Genomic DNA, 21,238 nt, shown 5'->3' with positions numbered 1-21,238 from the left:
AAGTATGGCGAAGGACTAAACAATCCTGGTTATTTCCTCATGCCGAAACATCCTCAATGCAAAGCAACAAGAGATAAAAAATTTGTTGAGTCGTATAAATAAACAAGTGATTGTGGATCCAGTGCAAGAGGACATAATGGAAGAAGATGGGCTAACTAATCCGGAGCCCGTGAATTTTACTGGAACAAGAACTTAAAATTAAATTGAAACGAGTGAGAGAGAGAAAACTTTTATAACCAAAAAAACTCAAAAAGATTACGAAAAGATTTTGGAAAAGGAAATGGCCATTTATGAGACCAAAGGAGTGAAAGGCGATCATTTGTCCATGGTCTATGACTATTTAATGATCTTAAAACCGACCAGTACACAGGATGAAAGGGTTTTCTCCGCAACCAGCTATATGTACAGTTCTGTGCGCAGTAGGTTAGACCTATGTTTTTTAAGGTCTCACTTCTAAAAATACTAAATAATTCATGTTTCTGTTGTTTAGAAATTTAGAATACAGACAAAAAAACATTGAAATCGTGTTTTTATTTATCCCTAAGTAGAACCTAGATTATATGGACGGCGTTATGAATAACTCGACCAAGCACCAAAATATAGTTTTGAGATAAATGGCTTCAAAGTTTTTCGTTTCTTAGTTGCTTAATGGGCGCTTAATGGTAAGTGGCTTAATGTCGCTTGCTTTAATTTTGTTTTTCTTAGTAACCGTTAACGTGACAATAACAGGGATTTTTTCCAAGATAGTTTTAGCTATGTGTCACCAGAATCTGCTGTTATCTCGATATTAAAGAAATGGCGCTTGGTCGAGTTATGCATAGCGCCGTCCATATGTGCTTGGATAATCCATGCTATCATTTTCCATTACTCAAATGGCATTTTTGAGGTTATCGAAATAACTGTAAATAACTCGATGGAAACTCTATACATTTTATAACAAACATTAGAGATTTTAACACATTCGCTGCTGCCTTATATTCAGTCACTTTCGTATGGCGCCACTAGAAAAAGAACCCTATGTAATTCCACAGATTATGAGCTGACTCACACACACAAAACAAACTAAGGCGTCAGATGGCAACGAATGAGTTTAATAAAGTGTCCCATCATGATCATCAATCTATGAAGTTGGATAGTAAACAGTACAAAATTCTACACAATTTCATATATCAAGTCTGACTCTTTTAAAAACATGCAAGGAGGTAATTTAAAAAGGATCAACTTTTCAATAACTCGATTAACCCTTCCTTTGTACCCCTTTCTTTTCGTGTACTTTCATATGGCCTCACCTGTCCAGTGGAGGGTTAATACTTACACTAATTCTTCTATAAATCCTACCAAAGCCTTTTTTATATCTTGATTTTTGGTGGTTGTAAAGTTTAAGACATTCTGTAAATATTTCGATATTAGGTGAGGGCTTTTTCGTAGCAGTATCTCCTGAATTTTGAAGAAAGTTTGAACATTTAAAGAAGAATTTGAGTCATAAGCACAGTCATTTATGTACTGGACGACCTAAAAAATAATAATTATAGTTTTTAGAGTAATTCAATAAAGAAATTTTATTGTTACCAGTTCTTCATCGGTCATATCTTCATAATCCATTTTAAATATACTTAAATACAGTTACAGGATGAGATTTTTTTTATTTTTACTATAATAGATGAAAGTAAAGATATTAATTATAGAGAACTAACAAATTTGAAATACATTACTTAGGATTTGTTAAAATGTATACAAATTTAGTTCTCTTTTTAATCCTGGATTCAAAATTTAATTTTGCTTTACATTCCAACATATCAACATATATGCATCATAACCTCAAATATCTTCAACTTCAACCTTAGACAAGGTTATAGACAAGGAAAAAAGAGACTTCAACATCAACTTCATTCACATAATATCTTCTTCGTTTTCTAAAACGATTTTTATTTATGAGTTGAATAATATTGCATTCTTAAGGCACCCCCTCTGCATCGACAACACACATTACACAATTCGGATTTCTAATTTTGTTTTTATATAGGGCTTTTCATCGACTGTCATTTGTACAAGAATCTACAGGTCGAGCAAGTCTCGTAAATTTCACGATTGCGAGCCACGCTTCACGCAACCGTGTTTGCGTACTTGTGTTTCGAGTTGCGTGGTCGTGCGGAGTTATCAAATTTAAATCCGTTCCAACATGCTGTCAAAATTAAATCAATATGTCAATATGGCTACTGGGTGTAAAAGATAAATCTTATTCTATCTGTTCTTAATGAGTTTTAGATAATTTTAGTTGTATTTCTTTGTAATTTTGTGTTGTACAAAGATTAATTTAACATTTTCTCTGGAAGTATTAATTTAGGAAGATAATATGCTTCATTGGTGTGTTTTGAAGTGTGAAATGCAAAGTAATTGTGATAAAGTCAAGATAAAGTTCACTTTTAAACTGAACTAAATAAGGTATCTGAGAGACAACAATGGTTAAATGCAATACAATGTACAGGTTTTACTAGCGAAATGAAAATTTTCCTGTCCTGTCTGCTGTAATCATTTTATATCTGGTAAGTTACAATTACAACAGTAACGATTTTTGAAGATGTTAACATTTTAATCTTATAGGAAAACCAGCCGACTTAATCCATAATAACAATCTCCAGATTGGGTTCCTTCAATAAATATGGGCTATAAACACAATGAAATAAGTTCCCCAAAATCTAAAATGGAGTGGTATCAAAGGAGAATTAAAGGAAAAAATATTCATATTGAAATTATTTATAAGGCACTGGACTGTCTTAAATTCTACAATAATACTAGGTGGGTAAATGATTTTAGACATTTTTCATTAAGAGTAGATTAAGATTAAGTAGATTTTCATTCAGTAGATTTAAGACTTGTTTACACAGGTAGAGTAATGATGCAAGTACTTGATAGAGTAGAGTAACTCTACCTGTAAAAATGCTCAGCACAGTAGAATAGCTGGTAGAGTGTATAGTTGGAGTTAAAGTAGAGTGACTAGCAACCTATGGCAAAGTAACTACTCTATGACCACCACTACTGCCAAAATGTCTACTCGGCTGCACACTCTACCCATGGAACACGCTCAATTATGGCAGAATAGAGTAGGTAGGAGAGTACATGGGGGCGCTGTCATTCTGGCTGGAATTGTGTTTTGTGTAAATAGTGAAAATGAAGTTCACCGAAGATGAAACTTTAAAACTTGTAGAGCTATAATACGGCGAATACCAGTGTTTATGGAATTTAGGTAGTGTATACTACAGAAATAAAAGTTTGCAGCAAGCTGCGGAGGATGAAATCGTCGAAAGCATGGCAAAGGGGGCTTTGGAGTAAACGAGCTTAAGCAAAAAATTAAGAATTTAAGGTGCACTTATAATCAAGAGTGTTTAAAAATACAAAAATCGGTTTCACTATACTAGCATCAGTACTATACTTGTACTCTCCTCATGTGAATGGTATCAAGCCATTTTTGGTAGAGTACTACCGCTACTCTACTCTCCTCAAAACTCTACCCATGTAAACAAGTCTTTAGAAACAGTGGAAAATGAGGTAGCTAGTAGAGTAGTAGTAGAGTAAAATATACTGGTTTAGCAAATTACAATGTTTTAAGGTAATACAGTAGCGATAAACAGGTAGCCAAAACGTGTTCCAAGATTGTCACTGTAATTTTGAATATTTTTTCGAGGCATTTGGCACACGTATTCGTAAAATAATAAAGAATGGCGGTACAGAGCCCAATTTGAAAAATATATTAATATGTGGAAATTACTCTGTAATTATACAATATTTAAAAAACGAGCCTGTACCGCCATTAAGAAGAACAAAAAAATACACTTTCTTCAAATAAACTTTTTTATCCGATGCCTAGATTTTGTGTAATTTTGGAACTACTAATGAAATAAAAAATTTTAGTAGTTCCAAAATAACACAAAATCTGATAAAAAAGTTGTATTTGAAGAAAGTGTATTTTTTTGTTCTCTTAATGGCGGTACAAGCTCGTTTTTTTTTATATTGTATTTAATTACAGAGTAATTTCCACATAATAATATATTTTTCAAATTGGGCTCTGTACCGCCATTCTTTATTATATTACGAATATGTGTGCCAAATATCTTGAAAAATATTCAAAATTACAGCCGCAATCTTGGAACACATTTTCGCTACCTGTTGATCGATACTGTTTCCTCTTAAGATAGTTTTAATAGTTATTTATGATATAAGTATTAAAAGTACAATTTTAAGACGCGCATGTGAAAGTTAACTTGAAAAAATAATTTTATTAATGTTTTGACTTCCACATCAGATGTCATTGTCAAAATACAAAATATTTATTATTATTAGGTTTGTTCTAGCAAACAGTCAAACTAGTCAAAAACCATCAGCAAACAGTTGGTCAGTAAAAGAACATAATACAGTCACCAGTGCGATCCCCTCTACTCGCGCTGGTCCACTATTCGCTGATGGTTTCAAACTGATGCTAGAACAAACCTATTATTATTATGCATATCATTATCTGTAAATAATATTTCTTCTGATTGTTAATTGTAAAGGATTGAAAAATTACCATTTATTTCATTTTTTTTAGAATCAGCTGAGAGAAGTGGTCTACAAAAAACCAGGAAGGAAACGGAATATGTGGCTACGAAAGGCAAAAGAAAGGTTTACAAAGCAAATGTGACACATTTTTTTGAAATATTTAGGAATATCAGTAAATTGCATTAAAAGAATGTATGAAAAGATTTTGTTCAATAAAAATGTTTATATTTATCAAGGATGTATTATTTGGTATGGCCACATATCGTCAGTGATGTAATAATACATCCTATCTGTTTTTTCATGAGTTTTGTAAGAGAGACTAAAAACTTGTCTTAGGGTCACCTCCTGTTTTCATATGATATTTTTTGACTTGTTTAAACTATCTATGAACTACAAAACAAGTCAAAACTTACATATGAACACAGGAGGTGACCTTAAAGCATGTTTTTCCATCTCTCATACAAAACTCATGAAAAAACAGATAGGAGGTATTGTCACATCAGCAAGGATGTACAGTGATAAGTGCCCTAATAACCGGCAAAATATGGGCAACATATTTAGTTGTGAGATAAAAAGAAATGAAACTAGTCGAGCTGGGAAATTTAGCGAAATTAACCTTTAAATTTACGTTATATTGATCCCACCTTTACACATATCGGAGGAGTATATCAACTAAAACTGTCACTGTGACAGTGGTAGTTTCCAAACTCGTCTGATACGTCTGAAGGTGGTACACAATCAATACAATCTAAATGTATAAGTTAATATCGCTAAATTTCCCAGCTCAACTAGTTTCATGTCTTTTTATCTCACTACTTAATACATCTTTTGTGCTATTTTGCCGGTTATTAGAGCGCTCATCACTGTATTTCTGGTATATCCAGGGAATGTCTACAAAATATATTTTGAATGTCCAGAGAACATTCGTGGACATTCATGGAATGTTCCAATAAGACATTCAGGTAATGTTTAAAATGCTGACACAGGATTTTCCTGGGATGTTCAGGGAACATGTTTTCGGGGATATTCCAGGAATTTTTCAATGTCTGTGTACCTTCTATGGACCTATATGGAATATTTTGGTGTTATTACCGCCGCACTCCACTTGCGATTTGTAATCAGGAAGATTGAACACATTGTTTCAAATACAAGTCAATCCATTTGTGACTAAATAATCATGGATTGACTTCTATTTGAAAGAATGTGTTCAATCTTCACAACTACAAATCGCAAGTGGAGTCCGGAGCTTAGGGCTACTTCCTCTTCGGTATTATGTATTATACTACAGAAATCAGGAACTTTCCTTCTAAATATATGTATGCATCTTGGCCATCAAACATATTCTTCCAAACATTTTTTTAAGGGGTTACATAGGTCTTGTGGGTAAAAAAAGTGACTTTAAAAAAATTATATCTCGAAAACTAAAATTTATTTTTATTTATAATTGGAACATGTAAAAGTATAGTACTTAAGGTAGTCTCAAAAAAAGTTTCAGCCAAAAATATTCATCTTTGTAGAGTTTAAGTTTTTTTTGCGTTGGCAGCATAACTAGTCTCATCTGAAATCAAAAAGTTTCTTGTAGTTTATACCTCTGGCTAGAATATGAACGAAGGAATTAAAAAAAATGAAATTTGAAGATTTTACATAAGTTTAAACACATTTTTGACCCCAATTTTTCTCATTTTTAAAGTAGTTTTTTTTATAAAACAAAAATGACCTCATCTAATAAAAAATCCTTTGTTCATTCACTAGCCAGAGGTATAAACTACAAGAAACTTTGATTTCAGGTGAGACTGGACTTGTTATGCTGCTCACTACAAAAAAGGGCTGTTGTCGAAAAATTGCAGTCAACTCTACAAAAATGAATATTTTTGGCTGAAATTTTTTTGAGAGTACTATACTTTTACATGTTTCAATTATAAATAAAAATAATTTTTAGTTTCCAAGATATAATTTTTTTTAAAAAGTCACTTTTTTTACCTGCAAGACAACAACTTAACAAATTGTTGATTTCAAATTGTAACAATTGTTTTGCAAAGTATGCTGCCGTCTTGTATTTTCTGTGTTATCTTCATCATACAATTACTTCATCTAAAAACTTTCTGCGATATATTCGCAACAACAAAAACAAACAAAACAAAAAAAATAAAGCAAAAGTTTAACCACCTTCACACCACAGAATCAAGCAATCAAGTTACACAAATTTTCAAACACCTCACCTGACACAGCGTCTCAAGTACGATTGCGCGAATTGGTAAATATAACTCCGCACGACCACGCAACTCGAAACACAAGTACGCAAACACGGTTGCGTGAAACGTGGCTCGCAATCGTGAAATTTACAAGACTTGCTCGACCTGTAGATTCTTGTGTCATTTGTTTCGAGCTTCTGTCATGTGTCACATAATATTAATATATCTACGCCATACGTCTTTGGTTTGTATCATTGGTATATATCAATAACTTATGACGTAGATATATTAATATTATGTGACACATGACAGAAGCTCGAAACAAATGACTGTGAATGAAAAGCCCTATTAGAACGAAACCACACGAAACCATTGAAAGGACAAATTAATAGCTTTGTCGTCATTTATATTAAAAATGAAAATGTATAAGTTGCTATATGACAAAAATGTTTTCTTATTAGCTTCTGTAGAATTATGGCAAATAATTAACAATTTGTACCAGTGGCGGATCTACGGGAAGTGAAAATGGGGAAACCGCCCCTAACAAGGTCCAAAATTAAAGAAAAAAATGGTTGAAACATAAAAATATATTAACTAGCATGAGACTTAAACCACAGACAGACAAATTCAACCCAATAAACACGCTAGTTAGGAAAATTAAGCGAATTTAATGTATATAAGTTATATCTTTTATGTAGCTTGTGTTTTTATATCTTTTGGTTGGCGTTCCATTGGAAGTTCCCAACCCTAAAACAAATTTCCCCTGCCAAGACAAATGTCTAGATCCCTCTCTGATTTGTACCCTATTCTTTTCTTTGAAAGAAATGTTTGCCTGATATATTACTTTAAGTTTGAATATGGCAAGCTTGAAATAGGTGTATTGATGTTCGATATTAATTTGTAACCACCTTTTAATTAAACGGGCGGTGTATTATAATACTAAATATAACTATACCTATATGAATATAGAAGTGATAGGGGCACTAAAATTCAGCTTTTCATCGTATTGGGTGACTAATGTCTCGATGTTGAACAAGACGAAACCATCTTAACCTATGCTCTCTCATTTTGGCATCAACTGGGGTGAGAGCACACCAAATAGAATTCTATTTTAGTAACGTCACGTTGCCTAGCAACCGTCGATTCTCCCATTGTGAAATTCGATTTTGTGACGTCAGCAAAATAGAATTCTATTTGGCGTGCTCTCACCCCTGGTGCCATCACTAGACTTCCCCTAATATACTCATTTTTAATTTTATCCTTTATCACTTCACTCATCCATCTAAGCATTCTCATTTCCGCCACATTTATTCGTTATTTTTACTTGCCCAACAGTAAGTTTCGTACACGGACCATGGAGCTGGTCTTGTGGCAGTTTGATAGACTAATTTTCTTTTCAGCTTCATTGGATTTTTTCTGTCACACACTTGCTTTCCTTTTACTTCGTACATGCAACCCTAATTCTACTGCATGCATCTCCATATATTTCCCCATTATAATGTAATACCAATCCTAGGTACTTAAAAACTATTTCTTTTAACAATCATTTTACCATCCAAATTTATCATTTTATTTGTAATAACTTCATCTTTAAAGGAACATGCAAATACTTTGTTTTTGTCCTACCGAGTTTTAAACCTTCTTCCTCTAAAGCTTGCCTCCACTGTTATTGTTTCTGTTTTAAATTGCTTTCACTATTCCCTACTAACACTACATCATTATTGTCCTTTTCATGATCATTTTTCAGTGCGTCACCAATGATAAGAAAAAGGGTAAGTCCGTGATAATACACATTTATGACATTTATTCTAACATGACATTTTAGTTAAATCTGACAGTTGTCACATTTTATTTTCAATTTAGAATAAAAACAAATCAAATGTGTTTCTTGCATTTATAAAATGGTATTTTCTTTGATTTGTATAGTCTTATAAATTATAGAGATTATATTTGTAATATTATTATCTAATTAAAAAAAAATAATTTTTTTTAATTATGGCGCCATCTATCGACAACTAGAATAATCACAGAATTAGAAGTAATCACTGACGTGCCTTTTTTTCTGTCACATACAATTTAATGCGTTAGAAAGAAATCGAAAAACTGTGACGCACTGAAAGATGATCATGAGAAAAAGAATAGCATACATTAAGCACCAGGGAATGTTATTACCCTGTAGTTTCGCTGTTATCTGATCCAAATCTAATGAGAATAAATAATAAGTATGTAAGCACCGAGCTTTGGTACAATCTTACTTGCACATGAAATTTATCAGTCTCTTTCCCTCTTTCTATTAATAGCAGACTTTCTTTATTAGGCCGCGTCTCACCATCAAATAATTTGATCAAACAGTTTGAGCAAACTTGACGTACTTGAGGAAGTACGTCAAAGTGACGTCACAATTGCAGTTTTTTTGAAATTCTAAAAATCTGTGCTCTCACTATCAGTCTAGTTTGATCAAATTTTTTGTATTGAGTTGTCTAACTTGTTTGTACTTTATTTAAAATTAAAATTTTTCATTATTATCCACAATGAACACTCAGGATCTGACGTCACTAACTGTCACTTCTCAGTTTGCTCAAACCAGTTTGATCAAACTATTTGATCGTGGGACGCGGCCTTTAATGAGTTCCCACCACAGAATCTCTCGAGGAACTCGGATCATATGTTTTCTCAAGATCAATGAATATCATATGAGCGTTTTTTTCTTAATTCCTGTATTCTTCCTCCCTTATAATAAAAATTGCATCTGTTGTTGACCTGCCCTTCATAAAGCCAAATTGATTAGGTATCTTGTGACGGATAGTTCTTTTAAGATGACAGACTCAGAGAAAGACAGGTTAAAACAAAATAAATATATTCAATGTAGGTAATTATGTACAGATAAAAAAAATAAAAACCAAATACAATTCTCTTTTTTTCGTCCCGTTGCAACGAAGTCCTCCCCGGGTAGACGTCTGCAAAAGAAAAGCAAAATTAATAACAAAACGAAATATCCTTACACCCCACCGCGGTGTAAGTTGCAAAACAGTCACGCGATTAAAATATATAAATTTATCGGGAGCTCGTTCGCTTCACTTGCTACCGTTTAATTATGAGCTGCGAATTACCTCACCCCGGTACACCTCGCTGTTCAAGTCGACCTACCTCAGTTTGCGAGATCACGTCAGTATACTGCGTCTCGCTACTCAGGTCGGCCTGCCTCGCTCACTTCGCTTGGCTGGTAGTGGAGCCCAGAGCTGTCGCTTTAAGATTCAAGACGAGAGTGGAGAATCTCCGTTCGCTGGCCTCCTTAAGTATCCCTCTGCCTGTGCTGTTTCGGAGAAGTGGAAATGAGTGGGGCATCTGCGCGGATGGTGAAGCTGTCGGTGAGTGCTCGCGGCGTATCCTTACAATGTAATATTTCAGATTATTCACTTATTCGTGTATCAGTGACTCCCTCCCATATTTTCATGATGTGATAGGTACTTTTATGGATCTGAAGTTTGTACCTACATGGTACAAACCTTTTATGGTTCTTTTATGGTTCTCTCCTTGTTTTTGTAAACAGGTACACTTCGCGTCAAAAAAAACTGGTACACTTTTTTTTCCCAATGTAAACCTTTGTTCAGACTGGACACAATGGCTCGTGAATCTCGACGTTGTTGCCAGCACAGATAATGGAATTGCACTAAATCTAAATACAAAAAATAACGTTCAAAAATCATGGTGGTGAATCGTAAAACGGGCCATAGGTAACTCAATGTAAAATTACTGTTAAATTCCTGCTTCCCTAATCATTTTACAACAAAAGTCATGAGAAGCTATCTCAAGAGTTCAATAGAAGCAAAACCACAATTCTCAACATTAAAAAAGATGGGGAAACGAGAAGACTTTGGATAGAAGGAGAGGGAGCCGGAGACCAGCTATTATACTACAGCCCAACAAGATCAAACATTATCTAATTATTTAAGAGTGAATCCCTTCCATACGGCAAGGCAAGCAAAAGTGAATACAAACTTTAATGGATCTATAACTACAGCATTAAAGAAGATTAAAACAACTGGTTTAAAAAATTGTGCAGCCGCCCGAAAATACAAGTATATCGAGGAACATAAGCAAAGTAGACTCCTATTTGCTTTAAATAATGTCTTCAATGATCCTGTTAATTTTTGGGACCGTGTAATTTTTTCTGATGAAAAAGTATTCCAGTCTCGTTATGATGGCCGCATTAGAGTTTATAGACCGCCTGGAAATAGGTTTAACGAAAACTATATTTCGTCAAGTGATAAATCCGGGCGGTTCTCTATATAAATGTTTGGGCTTGGATGTATAGAGGATGTTTAAGAATGTGTTGGAAAATTGAAGAACGATTCAATGCTGGAAATTATTTACATATTTTAGATAATGTGATGTTGCCATTGGTTAGGCAAATTTTCCCCAACAATAATTTTATTTTCCAGCATGACAACTGTTCAATCCACACAGCTCAGCGTGTACTGAATTAGGTACCTTATGGAAAATAACATTGAAACTCTTCCATGGCCCTCTGAAAGTCCAGAAATCCAATAGAGAACGTTTGGGGACTTATGGTCAACAAAATACAAAAATTGAATGTAATTCCCCAAAACAGAGATCATTTGTGGACCATTATTGAAGAAACCTGGGAAAGCTTGGCTGAAAATGAAAATTTAGCAGTAAATTTAATTAACTCAGTGCCCAGAAGATTACAGGCAGTTAAAGGAGCAAAATGTCGCCTGTCAAAATTTTCTGTGTTTTATAGTAGATTATACCACGAGTCAATAATGATGGCTATTATTCCCGAGGAATATTTAGGAACCGAGCCGCGTTAGCGGCGAGGGAATAACATTCCGAGGGAATGAGAGCCATTATTGCGAGTAGTATACTCTACTTTATCTACGACAAATTAATTAATTTAAGATTTTTAATGAACAACTTTATTTGTTAAAAACATTAAAATTAGTAATAGTACAATTAATATACTGAATTGGTTGAGAATCATCATTAACTTTAGTAGAGTTTTTAATACAAATATTTGGGATCTCGATTGCTGTAGAACAAAAAGATGGTACATTACTGTTTATCTCTTTAGCGATAGTATCTGTTGTAGTTGCCTTGTTTCTCATAGACTGATCAATGTATCCTTCAGCTACCTGTGTTGACTTCCAGCCCCCATGACGCTTTCCATCCATCCATCCATCCAATGGCACTACAGCCCAAATCGAGCCTTGGCCTCCTTCAATAAGCTTCTCCAATCATTTCGATTTACCGCTGTTCTTTTCCATGAACGCGTTCCCAGGAAGTTCCTGGCATCCTCATCGACTTCGCCTTCCCATCTCTTTTTAGGTCTTCCAACCGGTCTTCTTCCCTGCACTCTTGCATTCAGCAATTTTCTGGGGATTCTATTCTCATGCATGCGGACCACGTGCCCTGCCCACCGTAATCTCTGTAGTTCAGTGTGTTGTGCTAGAGTTGGTTCGCTATATTGCTCGTATATTTCTCTATTATACCTAATTCGCCAGTTGTTATTTTCCCTTATTGGGCCCAGTATCCTACGTAATACTTTTCTTTCAAACACATCTAATGCATTGGCAGATTTCTGTGTCACCACCCATGTTTCGCAGCCATAACTTACTATGGGCCTGATTATTGTTTTATATACCCGGAGTTTTGCTTTCCGGTGTACGTCTCGCGATTTGAATATGTGGCCCATCGCGAAATATGCTTTATTTGCCAGCACAAGCCTTCTATTTATTTCCGGTTCTTCTTCACTGCTTGCAACCAGATCCATTCCTAGGTACGTGAATCTATTCACATGTTCTATATCGTCAATAAAGTGTTGTTGCGCCGGTCTATTTGATCTGGTTTGTATGAGTAGTTTTGTTTTATTTGTGTTTATTGCTAGCCCTACTGCTTCTGCACTCTGTTTCAACTCAACGTAGGTTTCCTCCGCTGCATTCATTGTTCTGCTCATTATGTTTATATCATCCGCGTATGCTGCTAATTGGGTAGATTTGTTTGTAAGTATGTTATTTCCGCTTACCGTCAACCGTCTAATTACATATTCAAGAACAAGATTAAAAAGCGTTGGAGCCAGTCCGTCGCCTTGTTTCAGTCCTTGCGTTATCGTAAACGCATCAGTGATCTGTCCTTGAATACATACTTGTGCTTCTGTTTCTTTCATTGTCATTTGCACTAGTCGTATTAATTTTGATGGTATGCCAAATTCTTCCAATATATTAGGTAGAATTGTTCTATCTATTGAATCATAGGCTTGTTTAAAATCTACAAAGAGATTGTAAACGTCCATGTCATATTCCCATGCTTTGACTAGTATTTGTTTAACTGTAAATAGTTGGTCAATGGTAGATCTACTTTGCCTAAACCCTGCTTGATATTCCCCGATGATTTTTTCCGTGAGAGGTTGAAGTCTTCGATAAAGGATGTTTGTGAATATTTTGTATCCCGAACAAAGTAAAGAGATGCCTCTATAATTCTGACACAACAGTTTGTCTCCTTTTTTATGAATAGGGCAGATTATACTTTTCTTCCATTGTTGGGGGATTTCTTCTTCTATCCATATCTCTCGTATTAGCTGATACATCTGTTGTGTCAAATTCCTTCCTCCTTGCTTGAGTAGTTCTGCCGGTATTTTATCTATTCCCGGTGCTTTATGGCTTTTTTGTATGTGGATTGCCGTTTGGACCTCCTCTAGCGTTGGGGGTCTAGTTAATTCATTTTCTTCTCTATCTTCCCCCAGCTCTTGTTGTTGTACCTACTGCCGTGCCTGCTGCTGTCTCTGTTGTTGTAATGGTGGTTGTGCCCCTTTGTTTAATACTTCCTTAAAATATGTCATCCGTTTGACAGTGACACTTTTTGAGGTTGATTATTTTGTTTCCGTGGTGAATTTTGTGATTGTTGTGCCAGAGGGATTAATAGCTATTAATCCCGCATTATTAATCCCTAAGGGATTATTATATGGCATTATATTGCAAACACCACAAGTATAATACATAGTATATTATGTATCAGTCGTAGATAAAATGTATTTATTTTTTTTTTCGAATCCTGAGAAAATTAATAAGTATTTTTGAAAAATTTAAACGCAAAATGAAATATATTATATTACCGAGGGCCGAAAGTCCCTTAGAATAAATAAAAAAAAATTTGAATGAAATATTTGCAATTAAACATCACTAAATTTTCTCCTTATTTTCTCCGTGTAACTTATTAAAATAAACATAGAAGTTTTCAGGGACTTTCGGCCCTCAGTAATAATGGAATCTTTCATTCTGCGTTTAAATTTTTCAAAAATATTCATTATATTTCTTATGATTCGAAAAAAAAAATGAATACATTTATTAAAACACATTGAACATTTTGACAGCATTGTCATTTTTCCACCTATGTCCTTAATATTTCAGCAGTTTCGAATTTTATTGTAATACATAATATTTAAGTTCCACACTTGTTCACTGTAAAAGTTATTCATTTTGTATTAATTTCAAATTTTAATTTTCCAGTGTGTTTTATTTATTAGTATCCCACAACTCTAGAGTTTTGTGCTACACTTTACGAGAAACCCTTCACACTTCTCGATTTTAAATTAAACATAATAATTTAATGTCATGTCTAGAGTTATTATCTGTCATTCATGTCATATCTGTCATAAATTATAATAGAACATGAATTAATTTATGGGTACTTAATTGAGATGATGGAACGTTACAAAATTTATAAGATTATTTTTTTTTTATTTTAACTTCCAATCGTATAGTAAGATATTTGATCACGTGTTTAATGCTGTCCAATCAGATTAAAATTATACTGAGAATTATCTACTGTAGAAAATTACCGATAGAATTTTTTTAAGTAGATTGTTTGTTTAATGGCAACCAGTTTCCTAGTTTTGACAACTGTCACATTTCAGAAAATATCCATAATATACGTATTAAAAAATAATCTTAAGAATATCACACGGCAGTAACAATAAATAAGAAAATATATGCTTTATTTTCACTCAAATTTGTTGTCATTGGGCAATAGCCACTCGAGCCCTGCGGACTCTCGTGTCTATTGCCAGACAAAAAATTTTATAAAAACTGTCGCATTATTTTCAATTTATTCTCACTCTCATGTGATATTATACCCGAGAATTTTTTAGGATGCATGTTTAAATAAATGCGACTGACTAATCGAGAATGCTCGATGTTGTTTTAATTTTTAGTAAACCTACTAAAAACTTGCGGTCTGCCGCACAGCCCTGCTTTTAGCTGGTTTGATATAATATTTTAGTTGAACTGGCAACGTTGCCTAGAAATATTGACATAGGTGACAAGACCAATTTACACAACTAGAAAAACACGATTTTCGGTTATAAGACTTGTACCAGTTTTTTTTGACGCGAAGTGTACAATATGGGCAGGACATCTAGCAAGATCACAGCAGTACAACCCTCCTAGAAGAATCCTTATGTCACAACCTGTGGGAAATAGAAATAAATGGTAGGCCAAAACTCAGATGAAAGGATGGTGTGGATGAGGATGGGAGAAAAATAGGCGCAGCAAACTGGCAACGGTTGGCAATGGATAGGACTGACTGGCGTAATAGACTTAAGAAGGTTGAGGCTCTTTCATAGGGCTGTAGCATCATTGATGATGATGATTAATATACTTACTGCCTTTCTATTCGTCTGGCATTTGTCTAACTTCCATAATTCTATTAAATAAATCTGTTAGGACAACTTGTTCTTGTCTCTCCTATTGAACCACACTTCCCCAGCAATATCATCTGGTCCAACTGTTTTTTTCTTTCTTTGCCTTTTTAAGTAGGTACTTAAACCACTTCTTCGCTTGTTATTTTGGTGACCATGCTGTTACGGTATCCGGGTATCCGTTTACTCAACTACTTCTCTGTCAAATTCTTCATTGAAACTGTCAAAGTTCAAAAGTGACGGGTATAAAGGAAATAAAAACACAAAATGCTTCAAGAGCTTCTTTAATGGTTAATAAGAAGCTTATACATTAATTTTATCAAGTCTATCATCATCAAGTATCAACAGAAACATAACAAATAATAATATCATATGACTAAAAGTAACTTATCCTATATACGTACGTATTAATATCATTATACGTCATTACGAGCTCGCTCCAATAGAAATCAATCAAACGCTAACCAAAACGACAATGGAAACAGTTTCTCAATCATAATAATAATAATAATTTATGGGATTAAACTTTAAATTAAATTGAAAAAAAGAACTAAAATAGTCAGAACACCATCTTTCCTTCTAAACTCTTTCCGATGAAAATAATTCCGCTGCAACCACCTAAACAACAAATAATAGTAATAGTAAATGATGAAGATTTCCTTGTTGCCTATGGCGGAACGAGGCAGCACTAAGCCTAGTTATTTCTTCTTTTGGGCTTTCTCGGCGGCCTTCGTAACTTTGCCAGCAGTGTCTTTGAAAGTGACGGATTTGATCACACCCACGGCGACGGTCTGACGCATGTCGCGCACGGCGAAGCGGCCCAAAGGCGGGAACTCCTGGAATGACTCGACGCACATCGGCTTGGAGGGAACCAGATTGACGATGGCGGCGTCGCCGCTCTTGATCGCCTTCGGGTTCTCCTCTGTGGTTTTGCCGGTACGACGATCGCACTTTTCTTTGATCTCGGCGAATTTGCAGGCGATGTGGGCCGTGTGGCAATCCAGGACGGGAGTGTAACCGTTTGCTATCTGTCCTGGATGGTTCAGTACGATGACCTGCAATGAAAATACAATAATGAAAAACTATTCGAATATAGTGGAAGTGGAAACCGAAATCGAAACAAAGTAGCGGTATCAATGTTTGGTATAAATGTTTAAGAAATTCGGGTAGCCGCTTTAAAGATAAGCACATGCCGGTACTTTAACATCCCATTAATCATTGTAAATTAGTCATTTTAGAACTTACAGTAAACACTTTCGTATTACTACTGTTAAAATAATTAGACAATAAATATTAAAAAAGAGAAAATAAGAGCTGTTTTCTACTTAGAACTAAAAAAAGCAAGTTCATTAACGGAACCGAATTCAAAATTATTTTGCACATCATATTTAAAACATTATATGGTTAAAATATCACATTTTTGTTGGTAAAAAATACACTCCTGGCCAAAAAAAACGGGACACCTTAAAAATTGGTAATTTTTGATGTCTCGAATCTCTTAAACCTGTTGTCCGATTTTAGTGATTTTTTTAATATATTATAACCTTATTCTATAAGAATATCGATGTAGTAATAGTGTTGCTGAACAGGTAAATGTCATGTATACCGGGTGTAACAATAATACTGGTTCGTAACACCCAGTGAAATATTGTAGCATTTAAAAAATATTAAAACAAACTCAATTGTAGCCATAACCTTTCTTAACATTCTGCTTTTTGACTCATTCACTTACGTTGAATAATGAAAAAGTTAGGTGCTTTGACAACTAGCCATGTTCTTCATCAATACAGGGTGTTTCTAAATAAGTGCGACAAACTTTAAGGGGTAATTTTTCATGAAAAAATGATGACAGTTGGCTTTATAAAAGTATGTCCGCAAATGTTTCGTTTCCGAGATACGGGATTTTGAATTTTTTCTTACAAACTAACGATTTATTTATTGCTTTAAAACAAGTTGAGATATGCAAATGAAATTTGGTGGGTGTTGAGAGGTAAATATTGCGCATTTTTTGTCATACAATTATTAAACATATTATAGTAACTACATAAAAACTCATATGGTGAAACGTGTATTAAATATTTTTCTTGTTTATATTATTATTATAAACAATTGAAAAAAAAATGCTTGCTTTCGGGTTTGATTTGCAATGAAATTTTTGTTTATAAACACCTTTTAATTTAGACTTTAAACAATCCCATTTTAAAGAGCAAATATATATATTTTCAAGAAAGTCGTCTGTTGAACGTTTCTATCCACAATAGTAGGGGAGGCAAGAATGATGCTAAATTTGCAGTTACTAAAGCGTTATGAGGACCTTTTGGGTTGTGAAGATTAGGCTCTAAAACCAAAAGAAGTTCAATTCTACATTTTAGTGGGGACTTCCCATTTTTTAATTTAATTTTCCATTTCCAACACCCGTTTTTTTCGACTATAGCGCCATCTATATCTATCCACAGGGCCGCCGAGAGGAATGAGCAAACCCAGGTAAGAAGTGAAGAGCGGACCCCGGCAAAAATAGAAAAAAAAATTGTTTAATTTTTATAGAAATAAAATTATTAATAATAACTAATGAGACATATTTCAAATATAAATTTTATTAAATTTTGATTATATTTATAATATTGAAAATATTTATAATACGTGCTTTTTGAGTTTTCTGATTGGCAAAGATGTTCATATAATTTTTGAAAAATCGAATGACCATTCTCAATGCACAAAATTGCTAAACCAGTTAACCGGTCCTATTCCATTGTAGATTTCATAAGATATGTTTATGCGAGAAAGACTATAAAGGAACTTTCCGCTTCTACGATTGTCACCGGTAATGTATAAAATATTCTTAACGCAATAACGACGTTAGGAAATAATGGTTCCAATTTGAGATTTATTAAGAGCACACAGTAGCGATCAACAGGTAGCAACAAACGCGGTCCAAGATTGCGAAAGTTCTGCGAACTTTCAAAAGTGAGGCAAGAGTGCGTCGGTAATTCGACACTGACAGTGACGTTTATACTATCAAAAACAATAATTTTTATACACATAGGCGCGAAATGTTGCCAAGTCAGTGACGTTCGAATTCTTGTTATAAAAAATCGATTTTTAGTAGTTCCAATGTGACAGAAAATCTAGGCACGGAATAAAAAAGTTTATTTGAAGAAAGTGTATTTTTTTGTCTTTCTTAATGGCGGTACAGGCTCCTTTTTTCAATATTTTATTTAGTTATAGAGTAATTTCCACATACTAACATATTTCTGAAATTGGGCTCTGTACCGCCATTCTTTATTATATTACGAATATGTGTGCCAAATATCTCGACAAAATATTCAAAATTAGAGCCGCAATCTTGGAACACGTTTGTTGCTACCTGTTGATCGCTGTTTGCTCTTAAGTAAATATATTGGAAAAAGTTGAGATTCACCAACATTATCCTATTACGCACATAAAGTGAAGAGCAAAAAAACGGGAAAAAACTCGTCTTTGGTCTGGTCGACGCCGGACCCCTTAAATCGCCGGGCCCCGGTAAAATGTACCGGCTGTACCGCCCTCTCAGCCGGCCTGTCTATCAATAATTCGAAAAAATGTAGCGAATAAATTACTTATTTTTACGTAAGAAATCCAAATCTGCAACAAAAAAATTGTTGATCTCTTATTTAAGATTTTAACCTAACCCCCACCTCCGTGGGGGTTGTGTTTGGTGCCATTTGATAGATTTTTCAAAAATATTGAATACGTGTATTTTTTAGTTTTTCGATCCGATTTTCATTTCGCGAAATATCGCGGGATTCACGCAGACAATTTAAAATTTAACCCCACCCCTCTCCGTGCGGGTGGTCGTGTGCGGTATAATTCGATAGATTTTTGAAAAATATTGAACACGTATTTTTTGGGGTTTTAGATCTGACGTTCATTTCGCGAAATATTCGCTTTTTTTGTAAAACTCGCCCATTTCCGTACGCCCCGCTCAAATCGTCAGATTTTTGAAATATACACTGTTCTGCATGTATATGTACTTAACTTACCTTATCTTAATCTGACAATATCAAACTCCCCTGTAGTAAGAGCCATGATAGTATAAATAACAAGATAATGTATTGCGCATCTCGAAGAGAAGGAAGTCGTGACGTAACTGGAGACCCAAGTTCGTAATGGTTCGTAATGTGCGAATGATGTCCGATTAGTTTGAATTGCTCGCGGTTGTATAGTCCAGGCTGTATGGTCGCCCCGTTAGGTAAATTATTTCGATTCGATTTTTTTGCACAAACTTACTAAAAAAGAGTTCCTCATAACAAATCTACAGGGTGTCTGGAGGTACCGCGGTCAGAAAATTGTGTAAACAATTTTTTTAACCAGATTCAAAAAATTAATTTTCTCAATTCGTTCAATTTTTTTTTAGATTTTTTGTATCATTATAAGCAAAAAAGGTCTCCTGTGATTTTTCTCTAAAATTTATTGTTGTCGAGTTATACGCGATTTGGGGCCGGTTGCACCGACTATATTAAGGCTAGCTTAAGATTAAGGCCCGCTTAAAGAAAATATTTTCGTTGCACCCTATGTCAAACTCGATTTAAACCTCGCTTAATTAAGTTTTATTAAGCCGCCGAATTTGACGGCTTAAATTAAGTGAGGTTTAAATCGAGTTTGACATACAGTGCATCGAAAATATTTACTTTAAGTGGGCCTTAGTCTTAAGCTAGCCTTAATAAAGTCGGTGCAAATGGCCCTAAATATTTGAAAAACGCGAAAATCGCCATTTCCAAGGCTTAATAACTCAGTTCAAAATTATTACTATGAAAGTTAGAAAGTGACCAAATCAAAGTCCACCCTACAAGATCCTGAATAATTTTTTGTTATTATTTTATTAGTAAGCTGTTATTTTTAATTATTAACAAAGAGCGCTAACTGCGTATAGGCGGCCGTCAATAGTGAGTGTGAAAGAGATGCACCATTCCGGCCGTCTAATGGTGCATCTCACTTGCACTCATATTGACGGCCGCCTTACTTAGCGCTCATGGTTAACAATTAAAAATAACAGCTCAGTAATAAAATCATGACAAAATTTCTTCAGAATCCTATAAGGAAGGCTTTCAACTTTGATTCAGTTGCTTTTTGACTTTCATAATAATAATTTTTAACCGAGTTATGACCTTGAAAATGGCCATTTTCGCGTTTTTCAAATTTTAAATCGAGTATAACTCAACAACAGTCAATTTTAGAGAAAAATTCAAGAGACCTTTTTGGCTCATAACGACCCCAAAGAATCTAAAAAAAATATACAAAGTGAAACAGCTGATTTTTTGAATTTGTTTAAAAAAAAATGTTTAAAAAACAATTTTCCGAATGCGGCACCTCCCGGCACTCTGTGTATTTATTATAAGGAACTTAAGTGAGTTTGTGCAAAAAAATCGAATCGGAATATGTTTCCTAACGGGGGCGACGATACAGCCTGGACTATAAGCTAACAACAAGAATTTAAATTCCGGTCGCCAGTTACGTCATGCGATGCGCGAACCCGGACGTATTTGCGCTACGGGAAGATCCTATCTTGTTATTTATAGTATCATGGTAAGAGCCAATAATATATGGTAGGGGTACATTTACAGGGTACAAGATTTCTCCTCATGTGATTTTCTGACGCGTTCGAGTAACCGCAAAAATCCCCGCTTGGGATCCGTTACCACAATTTCCATCTTAAATGTTATTAAAAATCCATGACGCAGTAAAAATTTGTATACCCACGAGATGGTACGTCTTTTCAATTGATGATTCTTTTATTAGGGGAGTGCATATAGATTTTCACTTC

At 34.5% G+C, this 21,238-nt stretch overlaps 2 protein-coding genes and 1 long non-coding RNA gene across 3 annotated transcripts in view; 1 reads left to right on the top strand and 2 right to left on the bottom strand.

The window, feature by feature from the left end:
* The window catches only part of LOC114334539 (symplekin), a 64,201-nt gene extending 62,201 nt beyond the window's left edge, over nucleotides 1–2,000 (bottom strand). Inside the window, exons 1-2 of the mRNA XM_050657353.1 lie at nucleotides 1,570–2,000; nucleotides 1,316–1,512 (exon numbers count right to left, since the gene is read on the bottom strand). Of these exons, the coding sequence (XP_050513310.1) occupies nucleotides 1,316–1,512; nucleotides 1,570–1,602 (230 nt within the window). The 5' untranslated portion in view covers nucleotides 1,603–2,000. The remainder of the gene's footprint in view (nucleotides 1–1,315; nucleotides 1,513–1,569) is intronic.
* A 38-nt stretch (nucleotides 2,001–2,038) lies between these two features.
* On the top strand, nucleotides 2,039–4,764 carry LOC126889254 (uncharacterized). Its single transcript, XR_007699970.1, has 3 exons — nucleotides 2,039–2,543; nucleotides 2,602–2,796; nucleotides 4,583–4,764. It is a non-coding gene; the product is annotated as an uncharacterized LOC126889254 (long non-coding RNA).
* A 10,942-nt stretch (nucleotides 4,765–15,706) lies between these two features.
* The window catches only part of LOC114334538 (elongation factor 1-alpha), a 28,261-nt gene continuing 22,729 nt past the window's right edge, over nucleotides 15,707–21,238 (bottom strand). The window contains exon 4 of the mRNA XM_028284599.2: nucleotides 15,707–16,493. Within this exon, the coding sequence (XP_028140400.1) occupies nucleotides 16,137–16,493 (357 nt within the window). The 3' untranslated portion in view covers nucleotides 15,707–16,136. The remainder of the gene's footprint in view (nucleotides 16,494–21,238) is intronic.

This window comes from Diabrotica virgifera, chromosome 8 (assembly GCF_917563875.1).
Source record: "Diabrotica virgifera virgifera chromosome 8, PGI_DIABVI_V3a".
NCBI classification, from domain to species: Eukaryota; Metazoa; Arthropoda; class Insecta; order Coleoptera; family Chrysomelidae; genus Diabrotica; species Diabrotica virgifera.
The sequence above is the reverse complement of the archived record's forward strand: the minus strand, read 5'-3'. Positions and strand labels throughout refer to the sequence as shown.